We start from the raw sequence: 23,634 nt of genomic DNA on the forward strand, positions 1-23,634 counted from the left end.
TTTCTGCAGAGCATCTTAGCTATACCAGAGTTAAGGGGCTGCAGGGCGAGAGCCCCTAAGCAGGAGTCACGAAGGCAATAGCTCTCAGCAAACGCATCCCTCCATTGCAGATTTTAAAACGGCCGGGAGAGCGTGCGTTGCTCGAAGAGGAGCAAACCTCACACACCCCTCACCAGGCCGGTTCTGCACCGGGAGAGCCCTGCCCTGTGACCGAGCCGATCGGGCACAGCTCGGGGAGGCGAGGAGTGGCCGGGTGCTCCCTCACCCGCTCCCTCCGGCGGACGGGTCTCGGTGTTCCGCGTGCATCCGTGAACCCCGCCGCGGCACCGCCGGCCGCACGCAGCTCGTCTCCCACAAGGTGGCGGTGTAAGGACGGGTTTCTCCGCAGCAGACATCCCGTTCGCGGTCCTGCCGTGCCTCTCGCTAGAAATCAGCGCCTGAGCCTACTCTTAGGAAAAAAGCAGGCGAAGGCGGATCATGGGTGGCTATGAGAACGAGTCGCTCTCCTAAAAATCAAGCGGGTCCTGTGGCCAGCAGGACTGAAGAACCTCCCCTTGGTGCCCAGTCTAGAGACACATCTCCAATTTATCCTCATCCAGGTGAGAAACTGGGATATCACTGAAAACAAAAGCACTTAAAGGACCAGAGATTGAAACCTCCTCCTCTTAGTGCTTACCTGAGGAATGTAGATACTCTGACCACAGGTCTGGGTGCTGGATTCCCCGAGACTTTCTGAACCCTCCACTCACACTGCACTGGTTCCTGCTCATTTCAGCAGTGCAAAGGAGGAAACACCCCTCTGCCAGAAAATTCACCCACTTGATCAGAAAAGCTACTTCTCTGAACACAATGGCTTCTGGTAATTACACATTTAAATGAGTTGCTTTAAATGTGGAGAATCACTCATCGAGGCAGACCCGAGCTTCTCAAAGCACTTCATCCTCTTTGTATCACTTTGCAAATCTGGGGCCTCAATCAGCTAGTGGTAGGCGCAGTCATGGAGGTGGCGGTGGGAACTTCCAAGTGGGTCCACTGACTTCTGTGAAGTTACTGTGAAACCAGGAGCAGAAACAGGTCTGGTCCCAGGAGCACGATACCCTACATTCACCAAAACCAAATTATGTGCCCTGGTTTTCATTTCCCTATGGTCTGACATTGATGTCACACCCTGAACTTGTCAGTCTCACTCTACAGACATTCGCACAAGGAAGGACAAATTCAGTCACATAGCTTTCAGCTTTCACATGCTTATGGTCAGTTTGGCTTTGCCATTCCCAGCTCCTGGGGAGCCCCCACTGATGTTATGCAGATAGGGCTGCTAAACCAGCCCCTGAGGTCTGACTTCTCCATTCCAATCCATGTCCTAAAGCCTCATTAATATTCGCGTTCCTTCCAGACCCACTCTGCTAGCATGATGTGATCACTGCTGTACCAGCTTGTCCTAGTGAAGTTAGCAAGGTTACAGGACAGCTCAAGTTTTGTATGGTTGTTCAGACCTGTGAAATACCTACAGTGGGTTTAAAAAAGCCTTTAATTTTACATCCAAGTACCACCCTTTACAGTGTGCTAAAAGAGAAAGGAAATTGCATAGAACAAAATGGAAGCAAAAAAGAAACATTCCCACTTAGGCTTGAGAAACTGTTGGGGAATGAATAGCATTTAGTGTATAACCAGCACCCACATCTTTCAGAGAGCTTTGGAAATCTTGACCATTTATTTCATCTTCTTTCTCTCCCCAGCTGGATGAATGGAAAGATTTTCTACATGTACATTTTCAGATCCCAGTTTGCTGTTAATTTTCTCTCCGTATCCGTTTCAACATCTTCCTCCTAGATTTTGTCAGTCAGTGCCACAGAGATTCAGCAAGGCTGTCTTGTAATCGCCGCTGGTGTCATCCTGACAGGAGAAAAAAAAAGAAAAAAAGGTGAGTCTGGAAGTTCCTCTGCATGCTCTGAGTGCTGACTTTGTCAGTCCATGGAATATGCCCACACAGGAAAAGGACTTTGGAAAGAGCAAGCCAGACTTCAGCAGCATTTCTGCCAACTGACACACCATCAAAAGCGAATGGAGAAATGAGGCTTGTAGCTGCCACCTGAAATAACATTTATCAAATCCAATTTGTTTCTTTGGAATCCAGGTGAGCAATTTATCAGGGCTACATCCCACAGAGCAACATAGACAAAGTCAGCATGAACAAGATCAACCAAGCCTGTTATGTTCAGATTTCATGTCCCTGGGTATTTGTGCAGCATCTCTCCCCTACAGGAAGGGAAAGGGCAGTATCGTTAGCCCTGACACATGACATCTTATAAAAAGCCACAAATGTGGTCATTTTGGTCTAGGAAAGCACTACAGAGAATATCACTAGATAAAAAATTTGTTCCCTTTGAATGTTTTGTGATGCCAGGTGTAAAGCCAGTTTCACTTCTCAGAAGGAATGAATATTCCATGCAGACCCTTGAAGACTGATCATTAATCAACATGACAGACACTGACAGTGTCAATTAGAAGAAAGGGCCTTCATTACAGAACCAGACTTCCCATGAGGATTGCTAAGGATAGTGCTTCTGTGCCATTTGCACTGGGGGAGAGGAATGTCCCGGAGTCCTTAGGACAAATGGTAAACCCCAGCATTTCAGCCCTAATAGCGGAGGGACTTTCACTCAGAGCTGAGACTCCAACCTCAAAAGCTACAATAAGCTTTGACAAGGTTCAGTTTCTAAACCTATCTCACCACAGTATAGACCAGGCTTCCATCTAGGAAGAGTCAGCTAAAGGAAAAGTCAAAACAACCAATCAACAACAAAAAGAAAACAAAACAAACAAACAAAGAAACACAGCACTGTTTTGACTTATATGGGACTGGCTTGAGGTAGTTAACGACAGCACGGAGAGAGGACAAAATGGCACAGTGGTGGGGAAAAGGTGTAACAGAAGGGATTAAATGAATCTAGATTCATCTAGGAAATCATGAAGTGCATGGACACAGAGTCTGGTCCATGAAAAACCTGAAGCATCTCTCCTCGGGTTTGGCTTTGCCCAAGTCATTTCCAGAGCATACGATCTGACTCACCTTTCAGGTATATATGTCTCTCAAGGAGAGGATTGTTTATAAGCCTAATGAAGGAGAGCTATGGTCTTAGCAGAAATGATATTATTACTACAAACAACCATGGAAGCATCCCATAGTGCTGGACAGGTTAAGAATGTGTATGATGGTAAAGAACCATCGTATCAAGATGCTGCTTACCATAATCATACTGGACAGAGACTTTCCTGCAATATGCTTGAATTCAGCCTTTATAAGATTTAAATCAACTTCACTTCGAGAAACGATCACCCTTATAAGAGTCCCATCATTGGTGCCAGCCCCCTGGAATAACAGATATATCAGTCTATGATGTCAGTAGGTATTCAAGGGATAAGCTGTTGCAAACTGGTCCAAGACGGGAGAACTCATGTTTCAAACATTGGTTGGCACATGTTCTGCAGTACATCTGCTTCTCTTTCTGGAGGGCCAGCCCCCAGGGGTCACCGTCAGTACCACAAGCCCGCCATGGAAGTGTGCTGTAAGTCTTTGCACATCTCAAATGCAAAAGCAAACATGTTATAGAGCTGGATGTCAGCATTGAATACATATTGTCCTTCTGCAACATCACCCATGCAACACTTGGCTTCAACCAGTATTTAATCACTCACAGGAAAATTAAGATCATGTTGGTAACAAATATCAGTCATCTCAGCTTTCCAAAAAGTTGGGAGAGCTGACATCTTTTACACATCAGTTACGAGTTACAGGGACACAATCTGCAGATGCCTTATGTATGCCCATTTGGAACTCTTTCATTTTACACTGTCATTGAGAGAACAGCGTCCTAAAAATGAGAATATTCTGGACCAGTCTATTAAATTAACATTATGGGCAAAAATTCCACCATGATTAACCTCCTAGAAAAGCATCTTCCAGAAGTTTTGTCCACATTCCAGAAAGTGGGACTGGGCTCCTTGCAGACTCCTAAATCAGAAAAGCTAGACTCCCTTGGCATCTGAAGTTTAAAAGCTATTTTTCTACCCAAGGTGTTTGAAGAGATCCTGCTATTACTTGCAACAATAGCACTAAACTTGTTGGATTTCACCAAAACCTTGGCTCTTCTAACTTGGCTTGGTGGAAGCCAGGTTACAAGTTAAGTCCAGTATGAAAACAAGTATGTTACAATGAAGAGTCTTACCTTTAAAGCATGGTACAGCCTCTCTGCAAAGTAGCAATGGACACTCCTGGTGCATTTCACTAGGCATACAAAAAGGCTCAGTAAGAATCAATGGTAATTCCAGTTCAGAGCAGCAGGTAACAAGAGATTCAACATGATTTCCAATAATTCAATGTACCCCTGGGATCTAAGTTTATCTTACTTCAGAAGTACCCTTTAATTCCTACTAGATACCTTTATAAAGTAGATCCATCCCATAACAGTTAACTGCTGCAGGAGAAAAGGCAGCAGACTCAGACAAAAGAAAGGGAAACCTAGCCACTCTTACCAATAGCTAGCATGGCATCCTCAAGTGAACCACAAGTTTCACTCTTGATGGAATCTTCTATGCTCTTACCAGCCAGTTTCTGGTACTCTTCAAACACTGTTGGGAACATAAAGAACTTCACTTTTTTAGCAAGGAACTGCTCAAGCATTTTGTGCCTAATATTTACAGGTACTGCTTGTGTGCTCATATGAAAACACAGATCCCACTAGAGGAATGGTCACATTTGCAGCAACTTCAGGAGGTTTTAGCTAAAAAAATCAACTACTAAAAAAGATGGCAACGTTTGCAAAAATGCACGCCATCCACGGGTCTTAATTCCCTGCCTCAATTTGAACATGCAAGTTCAGTCACCTCGTTAATTTGGAAATCTCCCCCTTCATCACTGTCTTTAACCATGGAAATGAAACAGACAACAGAAGGTTAGACGCAACTCTATCATGTGGTCTTGTGTTTTTTGATATCACTAGCTTCAGGAACCAAAACAAAATCAAATTAAATCTAGGACTATGCTGCTCACGGCCCTTGGGCTTTTCAAGAACGACAACAGTTTGGGAAAACTTACTATTTCAACCAGAAGAAAATAAAAAATCTCAGAAAAGATGAGCAAAACACAGTTGCAGATTCCAAGGTATTTGAACTCCAACATTAACAAAAGCTCAGCAACAGAGTTGTTGTTCACCTTATACATTCTAGATACTCCAGAGTTCAGATCTCAGTTTTGATTCCCAGCTTTCAGACTAACAAAGAAGGAAAACTGCTATGTAATGCAGTGGACATCTTAATGAAGTTTGCTCAGCATTCAAGATCAGATACCTAAACACTAACACTAAGATAACTTTGAGGAAAGGCAATACCACAGACTAGATAGATGGATATGACTTTCTCAACTCAGGCCTACTTTCCATATTAAAATACATACATATATATATGTTTATATATGTATAATATATATATGCAACAATTACACTCAAGTTTTAAAGACAAACAGTAACAGGTTGCCATAGCAGAGAGGAAATTACTTGCTTGGTGATCTGGTAGGTTCCAAAGATTAGTTGCATCCTGATAACTAGTTGAAACTCAGTTCTTAAAGACAGGCAAAGCCGAAGACTAGAGATCACTTTTTTTGGTTTTGTTTTCTAAGTGCTGCTGGGAGATTAAATTTGAAACACAAGGTGGAGCTGGCCTCCAGGGCCTAGGAAACAGCCTCAGAAGACCTCAGCTTAAAAAAGCTCAGACATTATTTATTTATCACTGGCTAAGTTTATCACTTTAGGTCCAGCAGATTTACACAGTACATGTCTAACAGCTTAGGTTCAACTGACATAACAAAATCTGTTAATCAGGCTTGGACTGCCTCAAAAGTCTTGAGATGACAAGGCCAGGTCTCTGTTGCACTGGGCAGCGGGAGCTGAAGGCTCCCTTACCTGGATCTAGGTTAGCGTGTTCCCTTCCAGCAGGCTCTGATGCCTTCAGAAGAACCTGGGGCAGAACCTGGGTGCACCCTGGGATTCTCCATCACTGAACAACCAGCTATGTCTTCAGTGATTTTTTTCCCCCAGAGGAACCCATAACCAAGCAGTCATGGGTCTGTCCACTGCATGCTCTTACCTGATTAGAAAGGGACTGTCTGTCTCTTTCCTTGGGTTTATGAAAACAGCTATAGCATCCAGCCATGACCATTGTATAAGGACTCCCAAGTAAGCTACTTGATTTTCAGCAGCACTCAGTCTTCATAAATTTTCCTGAAAACTGCTGGCAGCTTTTGGTCACTGAGTGACCGAGGATTAGGAGACAGGCTCAGGTACTTACTTCTGACGACCCATCTCTCCCACCTACAGCCCTGACTCTTTGGCTTGTGATTTCTCATTTCATAGGCTTGTGAGTGCTCCATACCTTTCAGCAAGTGTATGGCACTCCTTTTGCACAAGATGGTGATAAACTGTATCTCATCAGTGCCCCGTATCTTCTCCCCAGCAGCATAGAGAGCCTGTAATTTAACACGCAATTTTTAGAGATGTTCTCTGTGTGTAGCTGGTAAAGGAGCAGAGTTTAGTTCAAGACAGATGGGATTCAGGCATACCACTGATCACAAGCATTTGAGAGTACCTCTGCATCCTGGAGAGCCAGTGCTGGGTCCACATAGAAAGTGGCATTGTCCCTCTCACCCTATGAGAAGAAAGAGAAAGGTAACCATTTTATTTCATGAAGAATCTTCCATATATAAGGATCACAGTGTACGTTTTAGGCAAAGATCAATTATCCTTCTGAGCTATTTATTTCTGCAGAGCACTCAAGCAGTCATGTTTCAGACAGCCCAAGTACTAACTGAAAGGCACTGAAATCAGTCATATGAATCAGAGTCAAAAAATTGCTAAGTTATTCTGCTGCTAGGCAGGAAAATTTGGAAAATGTGATAGGATAAATGCATCCGAATGCACTCAGCATTGAGAGCACAGCTCCTGGAAGGGTGGTGAATCATAGTTGAACGGCACTGTTTTCTACGGCCCTTTACGTGTATGCAAAAGTGAGGTGCAGCAGAGCCAAGTTCCCAGCTCCTCCTGCTGCTAAGGGAGGGAGGAATCCCTATTTCAGTCATACTGAAGTTGAAACACAGGTCCAGTTCAAGTTACATGTTTGTCTCTGCAGTTTATGTGGTGGTCATGACTGTATTGCCTCTTCTATTGCATGTCTTCTCAAAAAAAAAAAAAAAAAAGGAGAAAAATGTGAAAACTTTATACTGTCATTTCTCTTTTCTAGCATTACCTGAAGAAGGCAAACCAGAATCTGTTCAAAGTAGCCACTTGTTTCTGATTTTATGTCTTCTTCCAGATCAGAACCGTATTCTACCCAAGAGAAAGAGGACAAGGGAAGGATTTGTTATTTGGGTCATATAGTCAGGATATTGCCAGTCACTCAAGACACACAATAGCCTGACACTAGTCAAGAATGTTGCTAGGGGAAAAGGACAGGGCTGAGATCAACTCACACCCTCAGTGATACCCAGGTCAGCATTCGCATCTGACTCAGTAGCTCCACTGATGTCCAAGGCATAAAACCAGATCTAATGTTAGAGATAGCAAAGAGATATCAAATATTTACAAATACATATTTTATACACTCTAGATGGAAGTTTATTCAATGGCGAGAAACAGCCAAGTGTATAGCTACAGTTTTGTTTGCATTCTGACAGTAGCGTGTGGCCAAGTTGAACTGAATTTGTGATTTGCTGGCCTTTTCCTGTAGCTGGATGGAAATTTAGAAAGGGATTTTCAAGTTCTCTCGGCATAGCCATGTTCTGTTTGCCAGGCTGAAAGCATAGTTAGGCTGCACCTTCTTGCTTTTAAAAACACCATCTACCTGCTGACAGTGCTAGTTGGTAACACCATTCCTACTGTGCAATTAGGCAGTCACACATTGCTCTGACCACACAGATCAGGCCCCAGGCACTTTACCTTCTTTATATGCCTTGATTATCTCTCTGATCTGTGCTTTTGTACGGGATGCCAGGATCTCTGTGATAACATCTTCACTTGTTCCCACACCCTTTAATAGAAAACATAGTGGAGAAATAAAGGTGGAGAAAGGCATCTAGTCATGGAGTGAAATTTACTGCTAGAGATGCATGGTCAAGTGAGGAGTCAGAGCACACAGCCAAACACAGCAAAGTGTTAAGCTGCGTGCTGAACTGTGAGAAACCATCGTGATGAAACCTAGAGACACAAAGCACATTTGGCCTGAACATGGTTTCTTCTACTGACATGCCTAACTCACGAAGGATAATTTATCTAACTTTTCACTTCTGCAATGCATTTCTGGATTTGGATCTTTGATGACAGTGTTAGAGAGATACAGGGAGACCAACACTTGTCTAGTCAGTCCATCTTTGTACCATTTTAATAGACCTCTCTGCATCTGAAACTTGAAAAGATACTGTATCGATAAATAGGATCTTAGCCAAGCCCAGCCTGGCCCTCACACCACCACTCCTTGATTTCTTAAGGGTTTCATGGCTTGGGTGTGAAAACAAGGTTTAAAGTCTGGCAATCTGTGGATGCTCATTCCTTGCCAAAACTGAGTTCAGTTTTGCTTTTGCCTTTCCCAGGCTCTATAAGAAATGTATGTACAGAAACTCTCATACAGCCCAGATATTAAAGCAGTATTTCCCCCTAGAATATGCATTGACAGTACAATTAACTATTTCTCAAAGGCTACTACTAATAACACACTTAGTCATGTAACTAAGTCTAGTTATTGCCACTTGCATTAATAAGCACAGTTACAGGAAATTAGCACTGCATCTGTGCTACTACTTAAATATCAGCATGCAATTCGCTTACCTTCATGGCATCATAGAGCTCCTTGGCATCATACTTGAATGGGGAGTACATGAGAGCTACGATGAGCCTTTCAAAGTTGCCACTCAGTTCAGACTTCAGGCTATCAATCAGATCCTGTTAAATGTGCACCACACAGTTACATAAAAAGCCTCATGGGATCCTTTTATCACCCAACGCTGTTTCCATCCGCACAGCCTACAGTAATGAAGCTGAATAACAGTATTGTGGTGATAGTTTATTAGAAAACGTCCTGAGACTGGAAAAGGCACCTATCTCCAAAATGAGATTTGTCTAGGTATTTCCACATTCCCTGTTGTCCCAATACTCAAGCATCTCCCAGGTACTAATTAATTTTGCAGCAGAGTAGGGAAGATTAAAATCTTCTTCCACCCTGTTTTACTCAGTGAACAGAACCAGGCAGTTGAAGGCCTTGAATTGAGCAAGGGATGTAGCTTCACACAGGGCTGATTCCCAAAGCCTGCATATATATATGCACCCATGACTTCTGCAGAACCAGGCATGCAGTCTGTCTGAAGACAGACTTCAAACTTTCCTTTCCCTATAATGCATTTTTGTTATGGTATGACTCACACTGTTTCAGTGGGATGTGAGCACTCTCTATTCATTGTCCGATACTTGCCACCCCCACATTTTCTTCCCTTTCTGAGGCCCTTGCATGGCAGTCCCCTTTCCTCCAGGTCATTGGAGACTCCAGAGTAGGGCTGGTGGCAGAGCTTGCTGGTAGAGAAATTTTCCCAATGAAAGTAAGATTTTGTCAAAGATAGAAAGATAGCCACAGGAAAAAATGGTTGTCAATAACTGCAGTTTGATTCCATTTTCAGAATTTCCAAAGAAATGTAATTAAATAAGTCTTTAAATTCAACTTTCTTTGGCATTTAAAAGGGCCCCAAACTAAACCAATATTTTACTCAAAATGCCACTTAGAAAAGTATCCATTTTTGTTACAGCTTCAAAAAGAAGTTAGACTTTAAGTTAAAATAATAAATAAAAAATAATTTAAAAAAAATATTTCTTGTCAAAATGCATTTTACAAAAAAATTACAATCTTTGAGGGAAAACCAGGTTTTCCAACCAAAAATTAATTTCGCACATTCACTCCAGGCCTTATAAAGAAATATCCATCTACTTATTCACAGAAGACCTGCGTATCGTTTGCATCATGCTTCCAGGATGAATTGTATACCCATTTACTACATCTAGTTACTGCATGCACTGAAACAGTGACTGAATATTGTTTTGGTTTGGAAGAACCTTTCCAAACTGTGCTTTGAATGATTTGGCAATCTCTTGACGCTGCACATTGCTCCTCTTGGTTAGGACATCAATTATAGCTTGTTCATCAGTCCCTGTGGAGAGCAATAATAAGCCATAAACACAGTGCACAGAATAAGTTGAGACTAGTCCAAAAAATCCCAATTCAAATATTCAGACAACCTTTCCTAGTTCATTGCCTTCATGTAGAATTTTAAGTGTGTACTGAAGAAAACTTAATTTTTAATTTTCCACATTAAAAGTGATATCTCTGGCTGCAATTTTCTTAAGGAATGGCTTTCAACTTGGCAATTAAAGCAGAACATAGAATTTACACATGAATTTGGAGTCAACTCACCAAGCCCTTTCATGGCCTTGTACAGAGTCTGAGCATCAGGTGTGGGGTCAAAGTTTAAAGCACCTGCCACAGACCTGCCCTCTGCTTCACTCTGAAAGAAGAAGAGAAACACAGGACTTTTCACCACTGCTTTTCATTAGCTGAAGAAAAAGCATTTTGAAAGTATGTTAATAATATTCATTGCTTGTACATGGGGAGGTGAAAGAAAAGTAGAGGGATTGGTTCAAAATCTCTCAGCAGAGCAGAACTCCAAAAAGAACACAAGTTTCCTGCCTCCATCTGCCTTTACCAGCCTTTGGCTCCTGGCAGAAACATGAAGTGCAAATCGTTAATAGTGACACTGCTGTGACAGTCATTATGTGCAGGCAGTCTGCTGCTCACACACCATTTTCTAAGTAGCAGCTTTATTCTGCTGCTGCTCCTGCACAGCTGGTTTCAAGAAAGAAGCATCTCCTCTGAAAAGATTTGTGCCAAGAGACTACTTTGAAGGAAGAGATCCATCAGCAGGAGCGCAAGTTTGGTGTTCTCACCTGAACCAAGGCCCAGCTACACAGGAATCCTCCAGACACCTAAGGTGCTTGCCAGTGCTAGACTTCCAGAGCAGAAAGACAAGCTGAGATTTATTCCAGTCACCACAAGGTAGTAGCGCCATCAAACAGAACTCAGGTTTAAGAGTTTCAATTTAACATCAGCAGTTAGTCAAGGGCCTGGCTTGAATATATTTACACATCTCTAACAATATGGTCCTATCAACAGGACTGTATATGAGTGATTAGGCATAGAGTCATCACCACTTTATTCCAATATTGGACATGATTTTCCCCTTTTTAGCAGCAGAGAGATTTAAGTTGCTCCAGGAGAGTACTATATTCTCATAAACTTAGTTGCAGAGATGGGATTAATACTGTACTAATGATATCAGTATGACCTGATGGACTTTCTAATGGGGGTGGTTTCACAGTCAGTGAAGTACCTTCAAATCAGAGCTTACAGACCAGAAGGAATCATTATGGTTGTCCCATCTGACCTGCATAACACAGACCAGCAAGTGCCACCCAGCAGCCTCCTGCTATGATGCAAATCCCTTCTGCTCTTCTTTCCTGTGTGAAAGAGGGCTCTATCCCTATCTCCCAGAGCCCTTCCAGGTCATCCAAGTCCTCCCCAGAGATAAAAAGCCTCCCCAGGGGAAAAAAACCTTCAAGTGATTCTTGACAGGTAGAAAAGCTTGCGGAAATTTCCTTCAGGACCTGCATTTCTGGCTTTGAATGAGAGGCTGGAAGATTAATGGCTATGTGCTCAGGAGTGTCTGTCAACAACCGTCAGGTCTAGCCTAGTGCTGCAGCTGGAGCATGCCCACACTGTGCTGCACAGATGCTCAGGCTGGCTGTGGGTAAATTAGCTCAGGTGTCCTTGCCCAGTGCTTTACCAGTAGATATAGCTGACACATGTTTGCATGCTGGTCTCTTTGCGAGCCAAGCTCTGGAAGCAGTGACAAGAAATCAAAGGACAATGATGATTGTTGAGAGAGGCAATATGTTCATCAATCAGAAAGATATGGAGAAGTTTGCTTTACAGCCAGCACATAGACAAACTCCTGTGCTACCACATCTTGCTCCCAGCAGAGAGAAGAGCTGCGAAGTGGAGGGTATCAATGGGAAACTTCTCAGTAGATGCAGCTTTGAATCCCAGTGATTACTGAGCAGCAAGTTTAAGGCTGTGGTGAAGCTGTCACTGCAGAAAGAGCAGTGACTAAAGTATTGCCACCCCCAACAGTCTGTCATCAGCCTGGAAGAGAGTTTGACTGAGCTTGCAAGTGCTCCTTCTCTGGTGCTCTGTGAAGCCAGCCAGCACCACCACAATTACCCTCAAAAGCAGGTTACACTCATCCATTTGATTTTGCTCTGAAAAAGATGGACAATCCTCTGTAGATGCATGTAAGGACCATGTGAAACACTCTGGACACGACCCAGTGAAAGACAAAGTGCAAAGCTGAGCTTTCATTTGAAGGCAGCAGAACAAACTGAACAATGGTAATCTTTGACACTAAGTCAAATAAACATTGACAGCCCATCAAGGCTCAAGTGGCACGCTCATGACTCGATCATAAGACCTCATTCTCTGTCTACATAATTGTTTCAGCACAGGCACAATCACAAAAGGTTTCCAGAGAAACCCTATTCAGTTTGGTCTTGTTTCCCAGATGAACTGATCCTACAATTACCTAACTGAAATTACTCAAAGCATCTGTGTAGCTTTCGTATGAAGATGAATAATTCACATGAAAGCAATGGAATCAGCATTCTTCAGGCATGATGCCCTGAAAAGTTTTACCAATAAAGGAAGGAGAGAGGGATTAAGTTTTCCTACTGAAATATTTCCAAAACTAAACAGGAATTCATTGAAAAGCTGCAATTTGGGGGCAGGTGGGGGTACTGTTGTTTGGATTGTTTTGGGGGTTTTTTTTCTGAAAAAGTTTCACATTTTTTCATTCTTATTGCTTTTGAGCTGTATTTTTTATGAAGGGTTTAGAAAATCAAAACAATTTAACATCCTTCCTTTGCCCTCTCATCTTTCTCCCATGCTTCTACCCTCTACAACACTGACAGGTAAGAGATCACTGGCGCTTTCAAGAGCTTTTCTCCTTCTCTCACTCTGAGTTTTCAAATGATTTGCAGCTTTGGGCATAGTGGAGATCAGCAGGAAGGGGGAAATTGAAGTGAGAGCTACTCTAAACTTTGGAATCAAGTTCATTCTACTATACTAAACTTCCAGAAGGAAATATGGAGGCAGAGGGAAATGAGCAGAAAGAAAGATTACAATTTTAATCTTTTTTGGGGGTCTGAAAATTCATTGTATGTTTTGAGATCAGGAAAGTTCCCTATCTGAAGCCTACTGGAGGAAAGTAGGAATTAGCCTGGTATTACCCAGCCCACAAAGTGTTTTGGTTTAGTTTTTTCTTGAGTTCCCGCCTCAGAGCTGCAAAATTGTAACTGAGAACATGAAAATGGTCATGTCCATGCAAAGTGGTTTCTCTCTCCTTGGTGATGTGTTGCACCTGAGGTAATACAGTACACTGCAATACAGCTCTCCTACACCTCATGGGTACCTTTGCTAGCAAGTGGCAGCAGAGGCCCCTTGCCCCCTTGTCAACCACTAGCACCAGGACTGCCTGTGCCCCAGCTGGGAGAAGAGCAGCAGCACTAGAGCTTTGGTGCAGGCTCACCCCTTTCACAGGCTGCTGAATACGAAGCCATCTTCACAACAAGAAGCCAGGGGACTCTGGGACAAATCTTTCCACAAACAAGGCAAAAGCAGTCCAGAGAAACCTGTGAGCTACTGGCAGTGGTGCTGGGCAGCGGCAAGGACTTCTTGGGAAAGGACTTCTCGGGAAAGGACTTCTTTACCAGTATTCTTCCACTGCATGTCTCCAGCAGATGTCTTCTAGGCTTTAGCTTATAGCTATCTGGCAATAAAGTCTGGGGGTAAACCTGAGCTTCCATGGGGGCTAATGGGAGAGCTGACATAGCTGGCAGCAGAGCTGTGCACATCACCAGAGCAGCCTAGCGCCTGGCCTGAGCTGTACCCTAGAGGCTGCCTCAGTGTACCTCGTGAGCACCCCTCTGTCCTGCCACATTCCTCCCAAAGCCACAAGGGTTTAGAAGAGAACATACATAGCATTTCTGGCTCCTAGCAGACTGACAGGGTGTTCAAGTCCACATTGTCATTGCAATATTAAAAACCCACTAAGGAAAAAGACACGCTGGCTTGACCACATCTCCTTCTGTGGCTACAGCCTGCCAGTGCAACTGGGGACAGGCCAGTGCCCTGATCTCAGTGCCGCAAGAGACAAGGAGCCTGCAGCTTGCAGACCTTGGCTGTGGAACTTTGCTGTTCCCCGGTACCATCTCCCCATGTACACAGGAACACAAACACTCCCCTGCAACACTCTCAACTGAAGGATCAGGAAGAGTCTGCTCTCTTTCTTAAAGCCAGCAATCATCGTAACATCTTCCTTAATCAAGATTTTTAAAGTCCTGAATGCTATTTTATGGTCAGAAACCCAGTAAATATGTCTTGCTGATTTTTAAAGAGAAACATTTAACTCCCACACAGTGCCTAATGCAACTTACAAGTTACCTTATTATGGTGCCAAAAAAATCAGTGTGTCTTACTTCAATATTTCCTCTACTTACCCAGGCCTTCCACCATGCCATTGCAGTCTCAGTCTGAGTCTGTTGATGAAGAAAAAACACATGTATCACACCTCACGGTTAGGGAATCTGAGATTTGAAGGGGGTGGAGGGAGAAGAGGAAGAAACAAAAGCTCTTTTCAATAAACTTACCACAAGCAAACTGGAATAACTGTACTCCTCAGGAGGCTTATTCCCTCTGGAAGCTGCAGAATGTAACTGGCCTCTCTGTGCTGGGAACATGCAGGTATAAACCATCCTTATCTACAAATTCCACGAGGCAACGCCCTCAGACATGGCTCAACCTGTTTTTCACAGGGAGAGCTCAAGCTGCTTAATAAACGAGGCTTCCCTTGTGAGGAGCCCTACATTCACCTGGTTGACTAAAGCTCATTGTAATTTTTCCACTGCTTCTCCCCACACACACCCTTCCCTCCTAACATTCTGGTCTCTGGCACAGATACAACGTGCAAATTACAGCCAGGTAATTTCTCAGTATAAAACCACACTGGGACATGGTGAGTTCTGCTACTACAGAATAAGCCGCTCACCCATTATTACCAATCCTTGCTATCTCTACCAATATAGAAAACCAGACTAAGACTCTAGAACTTAACAAGCCCTCCTCTACCACCCTTCCTTTGAAACCTCCTTATTAACCTCCCCCCAAACCAAAATCCACACACCACACACACAGCTACACCCCACACCATACCATGTCCTTCCTACCTACACCTTACAGTAAAGCTCAGTAAAGCAGCAGACTATACAGAGACTTGGGAGGTTCCCCCCATTCCACACCTAGACTTGCGTGGCATGAGTCAAGAAGCATCTCTAGGCTAGCAGAGGCCCAGCACATTTAAGGCTAATAACTCTCAGTAATGCCAACCCCAGCAAAGTTGTCATAGGGCTTGCACTAGCTGCTGTGACATGTTCAGGCTCAGGAGTGGAGTGTGAAATGTTTTAGGTTTTTTTTCCCTTTTTGTGTTTGTTTTAAAGAGAGAGGGACAGCTCTCAATACTTCAACTTGGAGAAACGTGTCTGTGAAATCAGCTGAAATATCTTATGGTTGTGGCCATATTTTCCTGTCTAGACTTTTGTCAGAATCCACCCATGACAGCATTTATTTATTTATTTTAAATGGAAAGCTGCCCTGATGGAAATGTTCCCACCAGTTATATCTTAACCCTTGCTGTATAGGAGCTCTGTCCTCTCTCACATTTACAGACCCACATGGGATGCTGGGTAAACACCAAAGTATGGGCCTCTCTCATTTCCTTCCCACACACTGCTATTTCACTTAACCGAGCAGGGTCCCTGATGGCCTGGGAAGCTGCCCTGACTATTCCCAGGAGAATGAGCTGTGCCAGCTTCTCCTGCCTCAAACACATCCATCATATGGTGATGGCAAGTTGTGAAGGAGAAGGCCTTGCTCTTGGTATAATAAGCATGCTGCTAGGGTCTGCACTAGCTTGGTTTCTAGCCGTGTTTGAGAGACAGGTTCATCAGCAGCATACAGCAAGGAGAGCTCATGAGCGGTCCTTCATTCCTCCTCCTCCTCCTCAGGGCAAGGTGGATTCATAAGCAGGGTGGATTTGCTTTTGCTGGATCCAAGGCTGTGTCTGGCTGGCTATCCCTGTGCTGGGATTTAACTGGGTCAGCTTGCCATAGAGGTCAGCTTTCTTAAGGACTCCAAGGACAAAGCAGCCCCTCTAGACAGAAAATCTCAGAGTTACAGGAAATAGCTGTAGGTCACAGAGGGGAGCAAAGACCAAATCAGACAGAAAATGGGAAAAAACCCAAGTGGTCATTCTTACCAGCATGAACTAAAAAGGCTGCGAAGGGGCACAACAGGGGATTTCAGTGCAGGGCCAGATTTTAATAAACCAGTATGGGCTAGGAATGGTCTAGAGAACCCGAACCCTGCAGCAAAGCTAAGGGCAGCACTGTGCAGCCTTCATACAGACCAGATCAGTTGGCACTCACAGGCCAGTGGAGCAGGTGGCAGACACTACAGTCCAATATCCCTTTTTTTTGTGAGATGCTGTTAAACTGAGCAGCTTTAAACAGGAACAGATTCATCTTCACTACACTTCCTGTCCCTCCCTTAACACACACTATGTACGTGAGTAAGCTTATGTGTGATTCATGCACTTTACTACTATATACCAGAGACACACAGATCTTTGGCAGCACCAGTAAGCTCTGCAAGGCACAACCTTACATATAGCTGAGTGATATCCTCAAGAGCACGTAAAACTTCATAAAAGGAGAGGAAGATGATGCACAGGGTCTCTCAAGCCTCACCGTCTCACAACCCTGCCCCTCAAGAGGCCATTTTTGCATCTCAGGTAATATTTCTTTTTGGCAAGTAAACTCCAAATGCATTAAGATTGTCAATAGAAACTCTGCCCATCGCCATATTAAGGTGGTTAGAATTTGATTTGGACCCTGATCCTGTTTGCTTGTATTGTAGGTACTGTGGTACTCCATGAAATACAGTCATCTCTCAGGCATCTGCAGGAGGAACACCAGGGCAGTGGGTCAATCGTGCTATGGGTACAGACACCTGCAGTGTCTGTACAGTGAACCTTTCTCAAGCCTCATCCATACGCCTCCTCTAAGCTTTCAGAGTCCCTGTTCCCACCGATACACCCAGCACAGCCATCAGCTAGAAAGAGTGGGTAGAAACCTCTAGGAGAATATCACGCACCATAATCAGGTTTGGTCTGTGCATTTCTGAGCCATTTGGTCCAAATTAATTTTCAGGTAAGACAAAATGAAGACACTACCAGAATACTCAGCTGTTTTGACTCCGTCTTTGGCGCTTTCTAAGCTTGAATCGGTGACCTTGGGAGCTGCCCCGAAACATACTCAACCAGTGTAAGGAAAGTTATGAAAGAAATCACAAGCAGGTTTTTTCTCAACCTTTTTCAAACTCTCAAAATACTTAAAGCATGACAAAAAGCTGCTGGTAGCCTTAGACATACTTCAAGAAGCTTTTACCACCCATTAAGCTCTGGCAGTTCTGTCTTAGGCTGAATGAAGGCAGTCTAAAGGATGTCTTAATTTAGATTGAGGATGACTCAAGTCTTCCAGGGTGCAGAGGCAGACCCCTTTCCCATCTGTAGATTTGTAGTCTGGCCCTAAGCCTGGAAAATTTCAGACCATGAACTGATTTGGAACATGGAGGCTTATAGAATTCAGGTTCTCAACTGCTCAGCAATTTCACTTACTCCATGGCTTTTGCTTCTAATAGAACTTTTCAAGCCTATGAAGAACAGCACAGCCCATTGAGAATTTTGCCCCAAAGTTCATATTTGTGTGGGTTTTTTTCCAGCCAGGAACTTGGACATCAAGTGGAAACATTGTGGAAATGACAGATCAAACAGAGAGAGATACTTCTGTACAAAGCAATAATCTGATAAATGTATGGCACAACTACTTAAATTTGGGGAAATTAGAGCATACTGCTCAGGCCAAACAGGAGAGAGGTGTTCTTCTACAAGTCTAAAAAATGGATAACTTTCTCCAATCTAGTCCGTAAGCAATACCACATAGAACTTTAGCTCTGATGAAGACCCAGTTAAGCAAACTGCAGTGTTCTTTGGTTTTTTTTCAGTGCATAAAAGAAGTCATCAAACTCATGCAGCACTATGCTTTTCAGGTCTGGACATTACCTCCTTACTTACAACTCTTTTAGCTTTACACCCATTATTAACACTTTGCCCTGCTTTCCAGTGTCTTACACCAATCTTTTGTCCCAGCCTCTGTTATGTTTGCAGGCAGGCTTGTAAACTCATTGTGCAAACTACAGTAGTTTCATCCTGAAGATTTTAAGCCAGTATGCAAACAAGTCCAGAGACCAAACACTACCTCATGCTGCTTCTACTGCTACTCTCTTCTTTTCCTTCCTGTTTATCGCTACTTACATGGATAGAAGCAGCTGAATACCCTCACAATCTATTAAGCAAATGCCCTTACATATACTACTCAACTCACCATCACCTGAAATCAGATCATTACAAGAGAGACCTGTGTAAATTTGCCAACAAGCCAATCTAAACAAAAAGTTATTGTCTGTTTATGAAAGAGGTGTGAGTTGGGGGAAAAGAGCAGATGGGGAAGGCAGAAGTTTTGAGCAAGCAGAGCATCTGTAATGCAAAAATAAAGTCACTAAAGCCTAAAAAAATTGTACTCACTTACCTAGCAGCTCACTGCTCACCCTGCCTTTTCTTCTTGTGCCTTTGAACCGTGTTTGACAGTGAAAACTACCTCAAAATAGGATTATTTCCATTTGAAAATCACTAATGCAGCTTCATTTTCCAAATTTCCTTCATTACTGCAATGTATTTCTCTTGTAATACTGTGCCAAGTATTACAAGAGAAAATTCCTGTCTATGTGTTTTGAGGAGTGTTTAATCACAGAAGCAGCAATAGAGCAAAAACTCAGAACTCGATTCCCCTGGGCATCTTTGTAGCTCAGGAGAATGAGCCTCAGGGACAGCCAGTGCTGCAGGGGACTGCACAGATGTGTGCAGAGGTTGGTGAAGGGTGTGTGGGCTTTGCCTTTCCAGAGCACTTTGGCTGTGCAGTGCCCCTCTGCTGCCCGTGGAAGAGCCAGAGTGAGGAGCTAACACAAACACAGCAGAGCACATCCCCTTGGCTTCCTCTGCCTGCTCTGCTCCTGACTCTGCTCTGGCTGAGCATTTTTCTGCTCGTTCCTTTCTTGCACTAGTGCTGGTGCCAAGGAATTCCTCCCAGTCGCCCTAACAACCATTCCCCACACAAAGGAGGTGATTGCTGCTCTTGTTTAGCCCCAAAGGCCAACAAAGAAAGCACCCTCTGAATCAAAACAGGCAAAGGCAGCTCACTTGGGTCTGATGGGGACATGACAGGTGCCAGGAGTTCACATGCCAGAAGCGGGTGGTAGGCAGCATTCAGGAAGCCTTTGGATGCCAGTGTGCGAAATATTTTGAGCATGTCCTCACCCACCTCTATGGGAATTGGCTTTTTGTGTAGTCCTTGGTGGAATGTACAGATTTCTGCACACAATTAAAGACAGTCCTGTTGCTTGAAATGACCATGCAATGAAGACAGACTTATATAGCACAGCCTAAGGGAGGAGAGAAAAAGCTCAACATAGCGAAGTGCAAGGTCCTGCACCTGGGTCAGGGCAATCCCAGGCACAGCTGCGGGTTGGGCAGAGGAGAGATTCAGAGCAGCCCTGCGGAGAAGGACTTGGAGGTGTTGGTTGATGAGAAACTGAGCATGAGCCGGCTTCAGTGTGCGCTCAAGCCCAGAAAGCCAACCGTATCCTGGGCTGCATCAAAAGAAGTGTGACCAGCAGGTCGAACGAGGTGATCCTGCCCTCTACTCTGCTCTCATGAGACCCCACTTGGAGTATCATGTGCAGTTCTGGTGTCCTCAACATAAGAAGGACACGGAGCTGTTGGAGCAAGTCCAGAGGAGGGCCACAAGGATGATCAGGAGGCTGGAGCACCTTCCCTATGAAGAAAGCCAAGAAAGGTGGGGCTGTTGAGTGTGGAGAAGGCTGCGTGGAGACCTCAGCAGCCTTCCAGTATCTGAAGGGGGCCTACAAGGATGCTGGAGAAGGGACTCTTCAGTAGGGACTGCAGCGATAGGACAGGGGGTAACAGCTTCAAACTTAAACATGGGAAGTTTAGATTAGATATAAGGAAGAAGTTCTTTACTGTGAGGGTCGTGAGGCACTGGAACAGGTTGTCCAAAGAAGTGGTAGCTGCTCCATCCCTGGCAGTGTTCAAGGCCAAGTTGGGTGACTTGGTTCAGTGTGAGACGTCCCTGCCTACGGCAGAAAGGTTGGAACTAGATGATCTTAAGGTCCTTTCCAACCCTAACCATTCTATGATTCTATGATTCTAAATACATAATCACTCTGTGCTGAAAGGCTCACTACCAGACTCAGCAGCTCACAGACTTATCATGACATTGTCATCAAAAGAAACAGATATAGAATTGATACAATTGGAAGAACTTTTTTCATCAGGTGCAGATGTTTGTGTTTCTCTGTCACCTGTAAAATCAGTGGAAAATCTCCAATGATTTCAGTGAGTGCTGAGCCAGACACATGGCTTTTTGGTTGGTTTTGGTTACCCTCCTACTGCTGCAGAATCGCAGTGACAGTACTGAAGTCAGTGTGGCCATGCTAGTTATGTTGGTAACACTGGAGTTGGTATCCAGACTTCCATTTGTGTACATTCAGATGTCTTGGTGGACATAGCAAAGACATTTGAGTGTCAAAACCTTGACAATGGGCAACAGAGGCAAGGAGACATGAAGTATTGCTTTCCTCTCTTGGGGACATGGCATTAAGTCTCTACTCAGGTACCTATGATCTTCATCACCTAAGCAGACCATTGAGGACACTTCACATGAGCATTTGCTTGAGCTCTTGAGCAGGAGTAAGGCTTTGACAAATGAGTTTGCCTGTGACTATTTGTCATTCAAGGTATAGACAGGTCACTGAGCCATATCTCACAACAATGTGGACACTTACACATGCTCCCCCTCACCTGGATGCCAGCTTCTAGGACCCGATGAAGAATTCACAGCTACTGGGAATGTGTGAGGGTGAATAGTGTATTTTTTGTATTTTATTGTATACTTACACAATAGCTGTTGCTTCTTAAGAGAAACCAACATATTTCACAAATTGCTGTAATGACTCTGGGGCTGACATTTGCCCTCTGACAGCTGTATGAGCAGCAGCAGACTTGCAGAGGCAAGCACTTCTCCACAGCTCATTTCTGTGTGCATCTCTCCAAGAGCCAGCTAGGAAAGGGGGCCAGATCCTGGCAGAGACATTATTCACTTTGCTTCATTGCAAACACACTGACAAGTTATTTTCGGCTTATTTCCTGCTGTTGAGTTGAGGCTGCTCCTGAGCTACCAAAAATACCAGAATGCCAGACATGAGTCATGTGCATGGCCAGCACCAGGAGCCTCTCCTGCCTCTTCCCTCTGCCCCAGGGGGAGCTGCAAAGGTAACCAGAGAGGAAAGCTGGAGCTGCTGGGTCTGACAGGAGCCACCATAGCTACAGCTGCAGAAACTGCCTGGCCCGGAGTGGTGAGCTGTACAGTTCAAACAGCCAGAGCTGGGCTCTGTCCTTACAGCAAGGGAAGCTGAGGCATAAAAAAAAGGGCAGAGAAACAGCCATAGCCTGATTTGCCTGCAGTAGCATCACAGGAAGGAAGGAAAGGCTGAATACTGGCTGTGCCACCCCACAAAAACAAGCCTGCAGAGTTGGTGAACCCAGGGATGCTCTGTTAACTCTTCAGTGCCCCTTTTAGCACCAGCAGCCTGTAACTCAGGGCCCTGGGGAGCAGGCAATCATCGGCTATGCATGACTCCGGAAAACAACAGGATTCATGAGGGATGCAGAAAACTCACCCTTCTGATCTCCGTTCCAGGAGACCATGGTAGAGCTGCTGCCTGAGGCCACCTGGGAAGCATCCTGCCTGCTCTTCCTGTGCCAGTGCTGGGTCCAGCTGGCCTGGGTTAGAGGCAGACTTGCTCCTTTGCTCCTGCATGTGGCTGGAAGGGAAATGAGCTATTTCCTATTTCGGCCTGTGAGTCACTTCGGTGATGGAGACCACTAGTACTGGCAGAAATAGACAGAGGGCTGGGAAACTCCAGAGCCTGCAGAGTTACAGTTTCTCCCTGCCTACTTTTTCCCCTAGAGAAGGACAAGTGCTGTGAGGCCCTGGCTGTACCTGCTAGCTTGGGAGGAGACAGACCCCACCAGGGTCTCTGTGACTGTCCTGGTGGACAGGCTGTCACTTGTGGTGTCTCAGACATGGGCTGTGTGCATTCCTGGAGCAGTGGCTCCTGGTGACCCACAGTAGACCCAAGTCTACCATCATGATGACGATAGCTTGTAAGGGTTATTAACTACCTTCTGCAGGCACCTCTCTGCTGAGGACATGGCAGGATTTCCCAGCTGGGACCAGGCTTAACAGTCTCACTGATGTATTGGCATTCCCTTATCACCAAAGTACCCAACAGACCTTACACAGGTAGATCAGAAATCCAGAAAAGAAGAGAATAACTCCTAAAGCTGACCAGGATTATCCCCTACCTCTAGGCATGCTCACTTTTAACTAAGCTATTATTGATGCACAAGGAAAGAGAGGCACAACGCAGTCACAGCTGTGTTTTTGAAGAGGATGAGCTGCCACATATGCTTGCCATATTTTCCCATTGGTTTTGTCCAAATATGCTTTTGATGTTGAAGGGGTATCTTGGGACTCCTGTTTTCAGCTCAAAACATCTCCCTGTGTACCAAAAAAAAAAATAGAAACTGGAAAACATTTGAGGGCTCTTAGTATTTTACCCTGACAATACATAAGCCATGATCAATAAGGAAGGAGTAGCTTTATTCAGGAAGCTGTGTCAAACGCATGCATGTTTATTACATGTAGCTATGTCCTGACTGCTGTGTTTCCCTGTGCGCCCTGGAAAGACTCATGCTCTAAATCCATATCCCTCTGCCACGACAGGGAAAAGTGTGTACCTCCAATATGAGGTGTTCTGGATCACAGAACCTAAGACATTTCTGGAGGGCCCCTATTTCTATCATGAATAAATAGTCTGAACCCAAGAATCATGGCCCAGAGACAGGATGCAGGACACTGGCATGGATTAAGAGCAACTCAGCTGCTACATGGCAGTGATAGGCTGGCATGAAGAGAGTTTACAACAGTGAACTCTACGGCAGAGGCACTGATGGGGTTATCTAAGGACCCTCAGTAAAGAATTTATCCATGAACAACAATTCTGACCTCCGAAAGCTTAAAAGGAAACATTTCTCAATCTATGTCACAAGCAAAACCACTCAGCAGGATGTTCCATTTCTTTCAGGGAATTCTTTCATCTCAATCTCATCATCTCACTGTTCTC

At 44.4% G+C, this 23,634-nt stretch overlaps 1 protein-coding gene across 1 annotated transcript; it reads right to left on the bottom strand.

Moving 5' to 3' along the window:
• Positions 1-1,748: 1,748 nt before the first annotated feature.
• On the bottom strand, positions 1,749-22,192 carry LOC115608674 (annexin A8-like). Its single transcript, XM_030487848.1, has 13 exons — positions 22,126-22,192; positions 14,697-14,735; positions 10,504-10,594; positions 10,146-10,240; positions 8,874-8,987; positions 7,989-8,079; positions 7,300-7,379; positions 6,643-6,702; positions 6,430-6,523; positions 4,537-4,632; positions 4,230-4,288; positions 3,251-3,373; positions 1,749-1,896 (listed from the first exon to the last, which is right to left on the bottom strand). Exons 1-13 carry the CDS (start codon positions 22,186-22,188, stop codon positions 1,840-1,842), a joined length of 1,062 nt encoding a protein of 353 aa, XP_030343708.1. The 5' UTR covers positions 22,189-22,192; the 3' UTR covers positions 1,749-1,839.
• Positions 22,193-23,634: the final 1,442 nt, after the last annotated feature.

This window comes from Strigops habroptila, chromosome 5 (assembly GCF_004027225.2).
Source record: "Strigops habroptila isolate Jane chromosome 5, bStrHab1.2.pri, whole genome shotgun sequence".
NCBI lineage: Eukaryota > Metazoa > Chordata > Aves > Psittaciformes > Psittacidae > Strigops > Strigops habroptila.

What these genes read in the sequence shown, in the direction of transcription:
- LOC115608674 (XM_030487848.1), bottom strand. Translation starts at nt 22,188, where the DNA reads ATGCTTCCCAGGTGGCCTCAGGCAGCAGCTCTACCATGGTCTCCTGGA. An exon ending in TCAAAGCACAGTTTGGAAAG is followed by an intron (nt 8,988 to 10,145) that starts GTTCTTCCAAAC and finishes CACATTTAACAG; the next exon opens with GATCTGATTGATAGCCTGAA. An exon ending in TGCCATACACTTGCTGAAAG is followed by an intron (nt 4,633 to 6,429) that starts GTATGGAGCACT and finishes TGTTCCCAACAG; the next exon opens with TGTTTGAAGAGTACCAGAAA.